This window comes from Carcharhinus amblyrhynchos, chromosome 5 (assembly GCF_965287045.1).
Source record: "Carcharhinus amblyrhynchos chromosome 5, sCarAmb.v2.hapA, whole genome shotgun sequence".
Taxonomy (NCBI): domain Eukaryota; kingdom Metazoa; phylum Chordata; class Chondrichthyes; order Carcharhiniformes; family Carcharhinidae; genus Carcharhinus; species Carcharhinus amblyrhynchos.
In genome coordinates this window covers 72,421,948-72,436,316 of record NC_137328.1, presented here as the reverse complement: position 1 = coordinate 72,436,316, position 14,369 = coordinate 72,421,948, and the positions used below count along the sequence as shown (strand labels likewise).

Sequence of the window (14,369 nt, the reverse complement as noted above, 5' to 3'; positions counted from 1 at the left end):
TGTATTCCTCTTAGTGTGTGTGGGATTGACAGCTTGTTTGGGGCAATGTGCACTGCTTCAGGTCACAGCCTGTAGCCTACTGCCAAATATAACGTCCTAATACAGCAGATCCCGTCACACAATCACATTCTGTTCAGATCCCAAGTCAGAGTTGATGCATCTGGGATCCAGATCTCACAGACCACATGGAAAATAATTCTATCAAAAATAAACCACAACTTAAAATAATATACAATATTGCATGTATTCCAAATCATATTTGGTGAATTAAGAGAATAATCCAGCCTCAAATCAGATTTCATGGGTTTCCATTGCTTTGTATTTTGCTATCTATGTTACCCATTAGTGAAATGGTGCCTGCAAGCCTTGTTTTGCTATCATGTAATTACTGGGTAGGTTACTTCAATTAATGAGCAATGCAACATTAATATTAGTTTGTGTAATAATTTGAATTGTACAATCAAAAGAAACTTTGTTTACTTTAAACTGCGTTTGGTTCACAAATGATCAATGATTTAACAGCACAACCAAAAATCCCAAATTATTGGAAATCCCAAATTATTGTGAGTCCCAAGTTGACTCAATTGGTAGCACTCAGTCTTTTGGGAAGATTGTAGGTTCAATCCTGACTTCAGGTCTTGAGAACATAACTTGCTGATTACTTGGGGATAGTGCTACGGTTTAGAAGGTGCTGTCTTTCAGATTAGGCATCAGATTGAGGCCTTGTATCCGCTATTCAAAACAGGTCAGAGTTCTTGTGTCCTGGCCTGCATTTGAATCCAATTTTGGGGGAAAAAAAAAGTAACCCAAAATTCAGACTAACTGGATTTTTGTTTGCCAACATAACAATTATGGCTGATTGTGAAGTGCTTTGGCAATCCTGGGGATATATGAAGTGCTATATCTATTTTTTTCTCTTCCTTACTCTTGCAAGCTCTCTCTCTTTCTCCCTTTTAACCTCACTGAGCTAATCATTTAGGACTAAAGTGAGGAGAAATTTCTTCACTCAAAGTGGGGTTGGGGGGGGGTGGTTGTAGGTTTATGAAATTCTCAACCCTTGCGGGGTGTGCAAGCTGCATTGCTTAATGGATTTTTGGAGTCTTAGGAAATGGGGGGATATGGGGAGCAGGCAAGAAACTGCAGTTGAAGCTACAGATCAACTGTGACTACTGAATGATGGAGCAGTCTTCACAGGCTGTGGCCTAATCCTGCTTTGGTTTTCTATGTTATGTTCCTGATCATTTTCTTCTCTCCTCTTTAAAAGAGATAGTTGAAAGCAAATTGTAAAGTTAATTTATACTATCTTTTTGATGAAAGATTGCAAATCACTTTGAAAAAATGGACTGTCTTCGGGAGAAAAAAATTAAATTGTTTAAGTCTGCTTTATAAATGGAGTTACTTATGTTCTTTGTAAATTTATGGCTTAGTGTAGCTACATTGTGTGACATCAGTTATATGACTATTTTAAACTATCAAGCTGAAAGTTGCTGTGTTGTGTTTGTAGATTTTTCTTGGAATCATACTTCAATTGATCCTCCATTCATGTTATCAGTAGTAGTAGCAGGTATGTTGTAGTGGTGTTAAAGCATTCACTTTTTTTTTCTTCAGTGCACAGTATGAATTTTTGTCAGACAAATATTGTTTGTTTTCTAGAAACGTGGATCTCTAAATGCTGCTTCAGTATTTGGATTGATTCCTAGGTTTTGGGTATATCTTCTGTAATTCTGTTTTTCTAGGCTTGAAGTTAATAACTAATAACTTGTTTTGATATAGGTTCATAATGGATGTTGATAATTGCCATTGCTGAGTCTGTTAGTGCTAGAAGCTTTTGCTCATTTTACTGTATTTTAGTTTTACTAATGCAGTAAAAAAATTATGAATTTGCAAAAAAAATTGGAAGTTGCATTTTGTGCTTTTGTACCACTTGCTTAGACATGTTTTCAGTAATTGAAATATGATTTAAAGGCAAGCTAATTTTAAAGGTAATCTGCTTGAGGCTACTTGAATTGGAGCTGACAGAACGGTTAGCCTGCTTACATGTGTTGTTGATTTGTAGCCTTCCAAATGTGTTTTTAACAATTTGATAAAGGCAGAAATTGGATTTGAATTTTTTTGTACAAACATTTGCATAGCTAAAATGATCAAGTGTTGGCCACAAGTCTCATTGCTGAATTGTTTTACTGTGGGATACTGCCATCATTCCACTTCATCTCCTTAATAGTGTTGATTCCAGAACATTTTGACAACTTTTTGCGTTCAAATGCATTCAAAAAATCAGTAATCATTTGCCATGAAAAAATGTGATTTGGAATGAGACTTCAATTAGTCATCAGTGCTCATAGCCATTTTTTTGACGTCAAATGCAATGTAATCTGAATTAAAATCAGTCATTAGGCCTCCCCAGACACTCTCACCCATGTCCTAAATCTCTTCCCACTCAGGCCTCACTTAATTACTAATGCCCTCCACCCCTCTGAGCCCCCACACACACATGCCTTCCTTCCCACTTGTACTGTACCTTGCCTCCCACTCAGCCCCCATTTGTCTATGCCTGCTCTTTACTCCTGCCCTGCCTCACCCCACCCCACAAACCCCCTGCGTGCTCCATTCTTATCCAAGCCTTAGATTGAGGCTCCTCCCATGGCCTCTGGCCATGGAACAGTTAGTGGCGGGGACACAGGAGGCAGCACCATGAAGAACCATTGTGATTGGAATTGTGGCCTCTGCATCTTCCGATCACCAATGTGAGTTAAATGCAGGTGGCTTTGATTCAAATATAGCTAGTAGTGCATGTAACCATGCACATGTTTCTGAGATGTGGTTGTTTGCCTGAAATCCTTTCTGTTGAGATTTGACGATGAAGTTGACTTAGTGTTACAAGTAGGCTTACATTAACACTGCAATGAGATTACTGTGAAAATCCTCTAGTTGCCACGCTCTGGCACCTGTTTGGGTACACTCATGGAGAAGTTGGCGTGGCCAGTGCACCTAACCAGCATGTCTTTCAGACTGTGGGGGGAAACTGGAATACCGGAAGGAAACACAGATATGGGGAGAACATGCGAACTTTGTACTGAACATGACCCAGGTTGGGAATCGAATACAGTTCCTTGGTGCTGTGAAGTAGCAGTGCTAACCACTGTGCCACCGTGCCGAAGTGCACTGGGGACTGAAATGTTTATATTATTAGCATCTATTGCCCTTATCTTTGGAGAAGTTGAATTTTCTTCTGTTCAGCTATATATCTCAGATTGCTGCTGACAATCCTTGGTGAATTGGACAAGTCTGTTGTATCAGCAAGCATTTACAAGTTAATTGACACTGTGTGGGGGACAGCATATTGGGTTGCTGGATCAAGGCTAAGTGGTCACAGTAGTTCAACAAAATAAGAAGCTTTATGAAGGAGATGTGTTCTGTAGAAGGCTGCAAACCTACTTTGGCCAGTTATCTGTGCTAATGATCGATGATGTCACTACAGGTGATTTCATGTATGCAATATTGTAAAGGGCTCTGTTCAGTTTCAGTTCTGCTGGTAAGCAATCACTGTAAATAACAACATTTCCTCCCGCTTTAAATCAAACATCCCCCAACACATTCAACAAGTAAAACATGAACAATCAATTAACATCAATGGTCAATAGGCCAGATGATTTGGAGCTTATAGTTTTCCTCAGGCATCTGCTTCTTGACACCTCCTGTAACCTCTAGTGTCTTTTACTTGATGTGAATGTCATCAGTAGCTTGATCCAGAGTCGACATTGTGACTTGAGGTTGACTTGGTGCTTAATCTGCAACTCAGATGCTGCTTTCCCCAATTGGTTCTGTTAACGTCAGGTTTTTGGGAAGGTCTGGGTTGTAAGTTTGTAATTGGACTTTCTGCAAGTTCTGCCTCTGAAGGAATGGTTCTCTTCCCCCAACAGTTGATCTGCATGCCCCCTTCAGATGACATTGTCTTGGGTTTGGACGGTGTAGGGGACAGGTTTGGTCTGTGCTTTGATTGTGGCAAGAACCCATTTTTCTTGCCAGAACCTCTTGACCCTGTTTTTTTTTCCACCAAAAGATCTGATCCTGTTGCTTTTTGAACAATTTACTTAATCTTGAGTGGTATTAATAAATGAAATTTTGCCCACAATTGTTGTTTGATCATCAGTAGCACTGGAGAAACCTTCAAACCTGGGTTTACACTGAAGGTCTTTCTTCGAAGCATCATGCCCATTATCTCAGTATTGGATCACTTCAGGTGTACTTCTTGTCCTGAGGTGACAGTAATACTATCTACCTGTTCAAAGTAGAAAATGCTTCGGTTTGAATTACTTGTTGATGAACTAGTTGATAAAGGTGGTTGGGAAAGCCCATCTGTATTACCATGAAATGTAGTGAAGGTATTTGATAGTATAAGTGTGTGCTGACAACAGCAATGCCATCTCTGCAATCTGTTTGCTGCCAATGATGGAATCCTTGAATGAGGTCCAAAGATTGTCATTAATGGATGATGGTCAGCTAGTAATGTGAATTTTCTTCCATACGGTAATTGTTAGAACCTTCTTTATTCCAAAGATAATGCCCAAGACTACTTTCTTGATTTGTGCATGATTGCTTTTGGCTATACTCAGTGTTCTAGATGCAAAGGTCGAAGGGCCTGTACTGCGCTGTATTGTTCTACGTTCTAAGGCTTTAGATTTCTCTTCATCTGAAGGCATGATGTGCGACACCATCACCCCAACATCATAGGGTCACGCGTCAAATGGTAACTGTGTAGGAATTGGTTTGGATCAAAATATGTCAGGGCTTCTGACTTGAGCAATGATTTGAATTATTGTCACATGTATTGGTATACAGTGAAAAGTATTGTTTCTTGTACACCATGCGGACAAAGCATACCATACATAGGAAAGGAAAGGGTGTGCAGAATGTAGTGTCATAGTTAGGTTATAGAGAAAGATCAACTTAACCTGAGGTAGGTCCATTCAAAAGTCTGATGGCAGCAGAGAACAAGTTGTTTTTGAGTCGGTTGGTTCATGATCTCAGACTTCTGTGTGTTTTTTCCGACAGAAGAAGGTGGAAGAGAATGGCCGGAAATTTACTGGCACGATGGGTGAGGCCCGCAGAATGGCCCTGCGCAGGATTTTATGGATTTTGAGTGAGGCTGTAAAATCCTGGCCAGTATGTCTGGGATGTGTGGAGTCCTTGATTATGCTGGCTATGTTTCTGAGGCAGCAGGAAATGTAGACAAAGTCAGTGGATGGGAGGCTGGTTTGAATGATGGACTGGGCTTCATTTGCGACCCTGTGTAATTTCTTGGACAGAGTAGGAGCTGTACCAATCTGTCATGCAACCAGAAAGAATGCAGTCTATACATCTGTAGCAGTTGGTGACAGTTATAGTGGACGTGCCAAATATCCTTAGTCTCCTGAGAAAGTGGAGGTATTGGTGGACTTTCTTAACTATAATGCCCACTTGGAGGGATAGGGACAGGTTGTTCTAGACCCTAAAAACTTGCGCGCTCAACCCCATTGATGTAGACAGGGGCATGCCCTCCACTTGGTTTTCTGAGGCCAATGACTATCTCCTTCGTTTGACACTGAGGGAGAAATTATTGTTGTTGCATCAGTTCATCAGATTCTTTATCACTTTCCAGTACTCCATCTCGTCATTGCTTGAGATCTGACCCACAATGGTATGCTTGCACACTTTCATGTTGATCCACCCCTCCCACTTTTTATGGCACTGCTGCCAGGGGCCCAGGTTCGATTCCTGGCTTGGGTCACTGTCTATATAGAATTTGCACATTTTGCCCGTGTCTGCATGGGTTTCCTCCCACAGTCCAAAGATGTGCAGGTTAGGTGCACTGGCCACGCTGAATTATCTCTTAGTGTACCTGAACAGACACCAGAGTGTGGCGACTAGGGGATTTTCACAGTAATTTCATTGCAGTGTGAATGTAAGTCTACTTGTGACTAAAAAATAAACTTTAATTTACTTTATACCTACACAGTAGACTATGCAAAGGTTTCAAAATGGTTATCAAACTGGGGACAAACCTTCCATAGTAATTTAGTAAGCCTAAGAAGGATTGAAGTTGGTTAACACTCTGCACTACATAGGTAAAAGCTTTGACCTGAGGGAGAATTTTCTCGTCCCATCTGCCATGGCAATTGTAGCATGTGGGGGGCGGACCGTGCAAAGGTCTGTTGCCGTTAGGTGGTTAAGCGCAGCCAGAAAATCCTGCCCCTTGTGTAACACAATCCTTTCCCCAGTATTTGGCGCCGTACTTACGCAAGAATATTTTGGCCTTGGAGGGAGCGCAGAGGAGGTTTACTAGGCTGATGCCGGAGTTGAAGGGGTTGAGCTATGAGGAGAGGCTGAATAAACTAGGCTTGTACTCGTTAGAGTTTAGAAGAATGAGGGGAGATCTCATTGAGACATATAAGATGATAAATGGGATGGATAGGATAGAGGTGGAGAGACTCTTCCCGCTCAGAAAGGACAGTAGGACTAGGGGGCACAGCCTCAAGATAAAGGGAGGGCGGTTTAGAATGGAGTTGAGGAAGAACTTCTTCACTCAAAGGGTGGTGAATCTCTGGAATTCTCTGCCCGTTGAAGTGGTGGAGGCTACCTCGCTAAGTACTTTTAAGACGTGGGTGGGTGGGTTTTTGATAGGAGAGGGGATTAAGGGTTATGGGGAGAGGGCGGGAATGTGGAACTGAGCCACGACAGATCAGCCATGATCTTATTGAATGGCGGGGCAGGCTCGAAGGGCCAGATGGCCTACTCCTGCTCCTATTTCTTATGTTGTGTTATGTTAAGTGATTTAATAAGGGTGATTTGAAACTTCATTCATACATTTTAGCAGGAAACTCCAAAATATATTTTTGAAATCCCATTTTAATATTCACATACTATGTTTTCACTGAATCACCTTGACTAGCTCCTGCATAAATTTTCAAGTCCTCTCTCTCCCTAATTAGCTGTTATTCATCACTATAAAAATAAAACACTTAAATTATTTGCATTAAATGAAATCCAGTTTCATTCTTTATCTTCTAGCTTTACAAATGAAATGCAATTGCTTTTAGCTACTAACTTCAAAACTTTTTAAAAATTATTATTTCTTTTAACAGGTTTTTGTGGAAACATTAGACAAATGTTTTGAGAATGTCTGTGAGCTGGATTTAATTTTCCACGTAGACAAGGTAGTATTTGTTCACAATTTGTGTTAATTATACTTGCTATTGTCAAATGGTGGCCCACTGAGGTTCAATACTGCTGGTTCATTTATAGCTTGCGTTTTTAGTATTGCAGTGACAGCCAAGAACACATCCTTCAAATAGAAAAAAGAATTTGGATTGGGAAAGCCTTTTGTGTAAAACACATTGAACAAACCAAGAAATGTTTACTTGCAGTGGTCGCCACTGTATAAACACAATGTGATGTGTGAAAGATCTTCTGCTCCTTTACTTAATTGAAACAATTCAGGAAGTTTATAAAAAGAAAACAAAATTCTACAACAGACATTTGATCAAAACATTAGCTTTGTTCCTATCTCAGCACGTGCATGTGTGGTTGCAAATGCATAAACACATCTCTATTCACCAACATTTAGGTGTAGATGTATAATTTACATGAGAAGTTTTTGAAGTGTCCCCTAGCTTTTTTACAAATAGTTATGAAAACACAGTAGATATTTTTTAGAAGATGACATAAAAATGTCCTATCAATACAGTTGACTGGTACTGATGAAATTTGGCACATGTCAGCTGCACAATCTACAATTGGCTCAGAGTCACAGGTCTGAATATATTAGATAAAAGCATTATTTTAACATGTTTTGTTTCCCTTCTAATTCATGTTAATTTTTTGATGATTGATTCTGGTTTTCTAAAACTAACTTTTAACTGAAGAAAGTTATTCATCAAATACAAGACCAGGCATTTGGAAAACACTTCAGTTTTTTAAAAAAAGGTTCAATTGATAAACACTGTCACATTTTGGAATTTTTTAAAAAAATTCTTTAAATCTTCAGTTTGAACCTTAACAATTGTTGGGTTTTTAAAAAAGCAGATGGGACTTTTCAGTAAGTATTTTAATGATTTTTGTGGAAACAGTAGCCATACTGCATAGTCACAAGCGGATGTATTCTTAATATGAGGTAGTTATTGTGCAAGTATCCGTAAAATAGCTGTAGGAGTAGTGGGTACTCTGGGTACTTAGAATTATATAAAGTTTACGGCACAAAGAGCCACCTGTGTCTGTGCTGGCTTATGACCTTTGCGTGCTCCATGTACTAAATTTACTAAGATGGTTGATTACAAAGTGGTTCAAGCAATTTGATAATAAAGTTATTATTTTTTATAAATACTTGAATTTCAAATTAAATTAATCTTGAAATTTGGCCCTTTATATATTCTTAATGGCACTTGCAATTAGTATTTGTAATTACATTATTACTACAACTTTGAAAATATTTTAAGATTATTGGAAAACTAATAAGAGGCCTGCAGACTTGTAGTCAAATTAGTTTCTATATTGCAACAGTACTTTAAATACAAGATGTCTAGTTATTCTTTCATCAGAGACTTTAACAAAATCAAAACATTTCACATTGGGAAAAAAAATACATAAAACTGTCCATGTATAATAACAGGCTTAGCAATATGATGACAAATCTTAAGTGCCTGGCTTCACAACTTGTTTATAGTCTTAGATATGAAAGTCTGATTGGGAGTCGTTTATGCCTTAGTTGAAGGCACCTGCGCAAAGATATTTTGGCCTTGGAGGGAGTGCAGAGGAGGTTTACTAGGCTGATACCGGAGTTGAGGGGGTTGAGGAGGCTGAATAAACTGGGCTTGTACTCGTTAGAGTTTAGAAGAATGAGGGGAGATCTCATTGAGACGTATAAGGTGATGAATGGGATGGATAGGATAGAGGTGGAGAGACTCTTCCCGCTCAAAAAAGACAGTAGGACTAGGGGGCACAGCCTCAAGATAAAAGGGGGGCGGTTTAGAACGGAGTTGAGGAGGAACTTCTTCACTCAAAGGGTGGTGAATCTCTGGAATTCTCTGCCCATTGAAGTGGTGGAGGCTGCCTCGCTAAATATTTTTAAGACGCGGGTTGATGGGTTTTTGATAAGAGAGGGGATTAAGGGTCATGGGGAGAGGGCGGGAAAGTGGAACTGAGCAGCGACAGATCAGCCATGATCTTATTGAATGGCGGGGCAGGCTCGAAGGGATAGATGGCCTACTCCTGCTCCTATTTCTTATGTTCTTATGTTCTAATTATTTGCATCTGTCGGGCTCAATATTATTTGAGGAATATGCATCCCATTTCCTTGAAACCTTTCTGTTATAGTTTCATCATCTTTCAGTGAAGAAAACAGCTTCCTAACTACGTTTCTCCAGGGCTATTGTCTTTGTTTGGATGAAGAGCCATCATCATACAATGAAAGGTCAATGGGATCCACCTCACACTCGTCTAACATTGATTGCGTTTTGATATCCCTGTGGATCAGGAGAACACGGGATGAGTTGTTGGAGGAGGCTTGGTGGACTGATTGGCCCGTTGATGCTCTTGCACAGTGGGCTCGAAGGGCTAGATGGCCTACTCCTGCTCCTATTTCTTATGTTCTTATGTTAGCACTGCCGCCTCACAGCTTCAGGGACCTGGGTTCTATTCCCAGCTCGGGTCACCGTGTGGAGTTTGCATGTTCTCCCTGTGTCTAAGTTTTTTCCGGGTGCTCTGGTTTCCTTCCGCAGTCCAAAGATGTGCCAGTTAGATTTATTGACCATGCTCAATTGCCCCTTACTGTCCCAAGATGCGTAAGTTAATGGGATTAGTGGGGTAAATATGTGAGGTGACAGGGGAGGGCCTAGGTGGGATTGTTGTTGGTGCAGACTCGATGAGCCAAATGGCCACCTCCTGCATTGTAGAGTTTCTATGATTCTGTGTTTTCTATGAATGAGATGAGTAAATTTCAAGTGGCTGTGAGATTCCTTTACTCAGGTCCATATTTAATTAGACATTGGTTGCAGGCTGTTCTGTTTTCAGTTCAGATGCTGAAAGATACATGGTATGCTATAACCAACAGCTTTTGTATTCAGTTTTAGAAATATAGCTTTAAGTTTTCATAATATCTTCACTGGACATGACAATATGTTGATCTATAATATGCAGACTTTAATTGTATACTAAACGTTACAATTCTTTTTGTTTCTTTAATTTTTTCACGGCATGTGCAAGTCACCGGCATTTGTTGCCCTTGAACTGAGTGACCTGCTAGGCCATTTGAGAAGGCAATTAAGAGTCAATGAATGAATAAAAAAGTGCATTCATGACAGATAATAAAAAGTGCTTTAATTATGAGTCCATTACTCAGTTTTCAGATTTTTTGCTTTCGTCACTCTCACCCCAGTGCTGCAATGGGGAATCCCTCTAGGAAATTACCAGATAAGGATTTACTTGGCAGTTGTTCAGAAGGACTAATTCCCTTGGACAGCTGTGCTGAGAACCACCTGACAAAATGATTTACGCCACTAACTTTGTGGGGGCGGGGTGCGGTGCTGTTCTGCTAGTTTTACTCTGATAGTTACTGTAGAAGAGTTAAAAGGAAACAAAGCATTTCCTCCTGCCCCTTCCAACTCTCCTTGGGCTTGCCCCCCTGATCCAACTCTCCTTCCCCCTTCCCTCCCAGTCTGACTCCACACCCTGCTTTCCAATGTCTGAACCTGTGTTTACCTTTCAAACCTACCTCCTCCCTTCAAATTGTCCCTTTTAAACACTTGCTTTACGACAGCTGGTGCCCTGTCTTTCCTCTCTTCCCTTCTTTTACTCCACACAGATGCAGCTGGGGGCACATTTCGCTGCTCCTGTCTCACCCAGACTGAGAGAAGAAAGTTGAGCAAGACCGGGGCTTTGGGATTTCAACAAGGCTAAATCCTTCCAGAGTAGCAATCTGCTGTTGATTGCAGCTCAGAGGAAGTTACAGGTCATTGACTCAAATTCTGGTTTTTGTCATATATTCAGGCTAAATTTCTGGACAATTTTCCCCCCCTTTTCCTCGTTGCATGTGGTACTTCTTTTCTTGCTTAGTAAGTACATAAAATGCTTAAACCAAGCTGTTTTCCCTAGACAGAGAAAAATGGGGTATAACATTTCAGATCAATGACCTTTTGTCGGAACTGATGCTTGGTGTTCCTTCTTCTCTTAAAATTATCTTGGCCTTCTTCCTTTTAAGTAGAAAGTGTGACCCATGAATCGCAATACCCTATATTTGGTACGTTATATAGAAGATTGCCTCTGCATGTTTGAAATGCCACGTGTGGCCCCTAGAAATTAAAACTGTCAACAAATTGAAAAGGCCTTTGTTTGTACCCAGCCGCTTGGGTTATTTCTTCCAACATCCACAATCTCCTGGTTTTTGGAAAGGTGGGGTTCTCTAGGTAGAAGTCAGTGCAAGTTGCAGAGGAAGCAGTGCCAAAGGATATTTTTTATGTTTAATATTGGGAAATATCTCTGACAGACTTTTAAAGCGATAAAGCCCTTTCCTAGTCAAGTCCAAGCATTGGATCTTAAAAAACTACTCTTTTTAATATAAAATCTACTTTTACAAAAGGTACTCTTGCACAAAGTTTCTGCTGTGTGTGCCTTTATTTTGTTTATCTGAGATATTAAGATGAGGCAGATTGCTTCCTGAGTCTATATATGAAATATATACATCAGAATTTTCTGGTCCTGCTGCAGTGGATACAATGAGCCAGCCAAAACTCCCTTGACTTCAGTGGGACCAGAAGAACCTACCAATGGATGGGACCATGTACAGTGAAACCCGATTTTACGTGCCCTGATTTTGCGCAAATTCGGATATAACACGAATCATTGGACCCTTTTTTTTTGCTTTTTCTGGGGAACTGTAAATGGGATAGGCAGCATCCAATTCTTCCATCCACATCCCTCTGAACTAAGTTACCTGAGATGGAAACTTTTCCTTTGAAGTTTTCTGTTAAAAGTTGTACTTTGTACGTGCAAAGAATAATGCATAATACACTACCTAGAAGAATTGAGAGGGGTTCCGTAATGATGCTTTAAGTTGATAGACTGGCAGAAATAGTTCACAATTGAAATCAGAACATAAAGTTGGATATAAACATAAGAACATAAGAAATAGGAGCAGGAGTAGGCCATCTAGCCCTTCGAGCCTGCCCCGCCATTCAGTAAGATCGTGGCTGATTTGAGGTGGCTCAGTTCCACTTTCCCGCTTTCTCCCCATAACCCTTAATTCCCTTGTCTCTCAAAAGCCTGTCTGCCTGTGTCTTAAATATATTTAGCGAGGTAGCCTCCACCACTTCAACGGGCAGAGAATTCCAGAGATTCACCGCCCTTTGAGTGAAGAAGTTCCTCCTCAACTCCGTTCTAAACTGCTGCCCCCCCCCCCCCCCGAGGCTGTGCCCTCTAGTCCTGCTGTCCTTTCTGAGCGGGAAGAATCTCTCTACCTCTACCCTGTCCATCCCTTTCATTATCTTATACGTCTCTATAAGATCCCCCCTCATACAGACCCAGTCTATTTAGTCTCTCTTCATAGCCTAACCCCCTCATCTCCGGTATCAGCCTAGTGAACCTCCTCTGCACTCCCTCCAGCGCCAAAATATCCTTGCGCAAGTGCGGCGACCAAAACTGCACACAGTACTCCAGCTGCAGCCTCACCAGTACCCTGTACAGTTGCAGCAAGACCTCCCTGCTTTTATATTCTATCCCCCTCGCTATAAAGGCCAGCATCCCATTCGCCTTCTTGATCACCTGCTGCACCTGCAGACTGGGTTTTTGCGACTCATGCACAAGGACCCCCAGGTCCCTCTGCACTGTAGCATGCTGCAGCTTTTCGCCCTTTAAATAGTAGTCCCTCCTACTATTATTCCTGCCAAAGTGGATAACCTCACACCTGCTAACATTGTACTCCATCTGCCAGGTCCTCGCCCACTCACTCAGCCTATCCAGATCCCTCTGCAGACTTTCCACACCCTCCGCACAATTTGCTTTTCCACTCGTCTTTGTGTCATCAGCAAATTTCGTCACCCTACACTCAGCCCTCTCCTCCAGATCATCTATATAAATGGTAAATAGCTGAGGCCCCAGCACCGATCCCTGCGGCACTCCACTAGTCACCAACCGCCAATCAGAATAGCACCCATTGATACCAACTCTCTGCCTCCTATTAGACAACCAATCCTCTATCCATGCTAACACCTTACCCCTAACTCTATGCCCCCTAATCTTCTGAAGCAACCTCTTGTGCGGCACCTGATCAAACGCCTTTTGAAAATCGAGAAACACCATATCCACTGGTTCCCCTCTGTCTACCACACTAGTCACATCCTCATAGAAATCCAATAAATTCGTCAAACACGACTTCCCCTTAACGAATCCGTGCTGTGTCTGCTGTATCAAACCATTCCTTTCCAGATGCCTCGCTATTTCTTCTTTGATGACGGGTAAAGTTCGAGGAAACTGATCTGAGGACGAGGAAAGAAACTATCAAGGTGTGAACCTAAATAAGAGTGTTTTAGGATGTTAAACATAGAACAATACAGCATAGTACAGGCCTTTCAGCCCTCAATGTTGTGCTGAGCTATGTCCAAACCCAAGATTAGGCTATCCTACTTCCTATATTGACCTATGTTAGGTTAGCATTGGGTCAGTTTGAACTCTGATTTTCTTGAACCCCGATTTAGCACAACCCTGCTTTTGTTGCGATAACATTTTATGGACCCCAACCATCTCGTTATAACGGGGCTGCACTGTAATCTGCAAAGTGGAAAATTAAAATCTTTTTGTATAACCTGTGCTTAATGTAATTTTAATTTTTTTTTAAGGTTCACAATATTTTGGCAGAAATGGTAATGGGTGGAATGGTTTTAGAGACCAATATGAATGAAATAGTAACCCAGATTGATGCTCAGAACAAAATGGAAAAATCTGAGGTAAGAGTTTTGCACCTTGAAGAAAATAGCTTTTATCTTGCATGGCTGTGGATCCTGCATGTTTCTTGTGCCTTCTGTTGTAGCTTATTCTTTAGTGCCAACAGCCAGCTTGCTTGGTGTGCTAAGCTATTGAATGACAATTTAGGTAGCATTACTCTGTGACAGATCAACAGCAGTGATGATGCATTGTAAAATGCAGGCTTACCAGTGGGAATAATACAGTGCAATGTGCACAATTTGGTGACAAAACTTTAGGTGTGCAAGTTTTGGTGAAGTCGAAAGCTGCATGAATGAGTTTGCATGTATATTAACCTGAAAGATTTAGGCCTTGACAAATTAATCGTAACTCTGCAGGTTTAAGGCACTGGTTCTTGCAAACTAAAAGTGCATTGACCATAA

At 40.9% G+C, this 14,369-nt stretch overlaps 1 protein-coding gene across 3 annotated transcripts in view; it reads left to right on the top strand.

Moving 5' to 3' along the window:
• Positions 1-14,369, top strand: part of ap3s1 (adaptor related protein complex 3 subunit sigma 1) — a 65,814-nt gene that overhangs the window by 33,575 nt on the left and 17,870 nt on the right. The window contains exons 4-5 of one of the 3 annotated variants that reach the window (XM_080189698.1): positions 7,122-7,193; positions 13,863-13,970. The exons of 1 other annotated variant lie outside the window; for it this stretch is intronic. In XM_080189698.1, the coding sequence (XP_080045824.1) occupies positions 7,122-7,193; positions 13,863-13,970 (180 nt within the window). The remainder of the gene's footprint in view (positions 1-7,121; positions 7,194-13,862; positions 13,971-14,369) is intronic. One more of the 3 variants, XM_080189699.1, reaches the window with a different exon arrangement.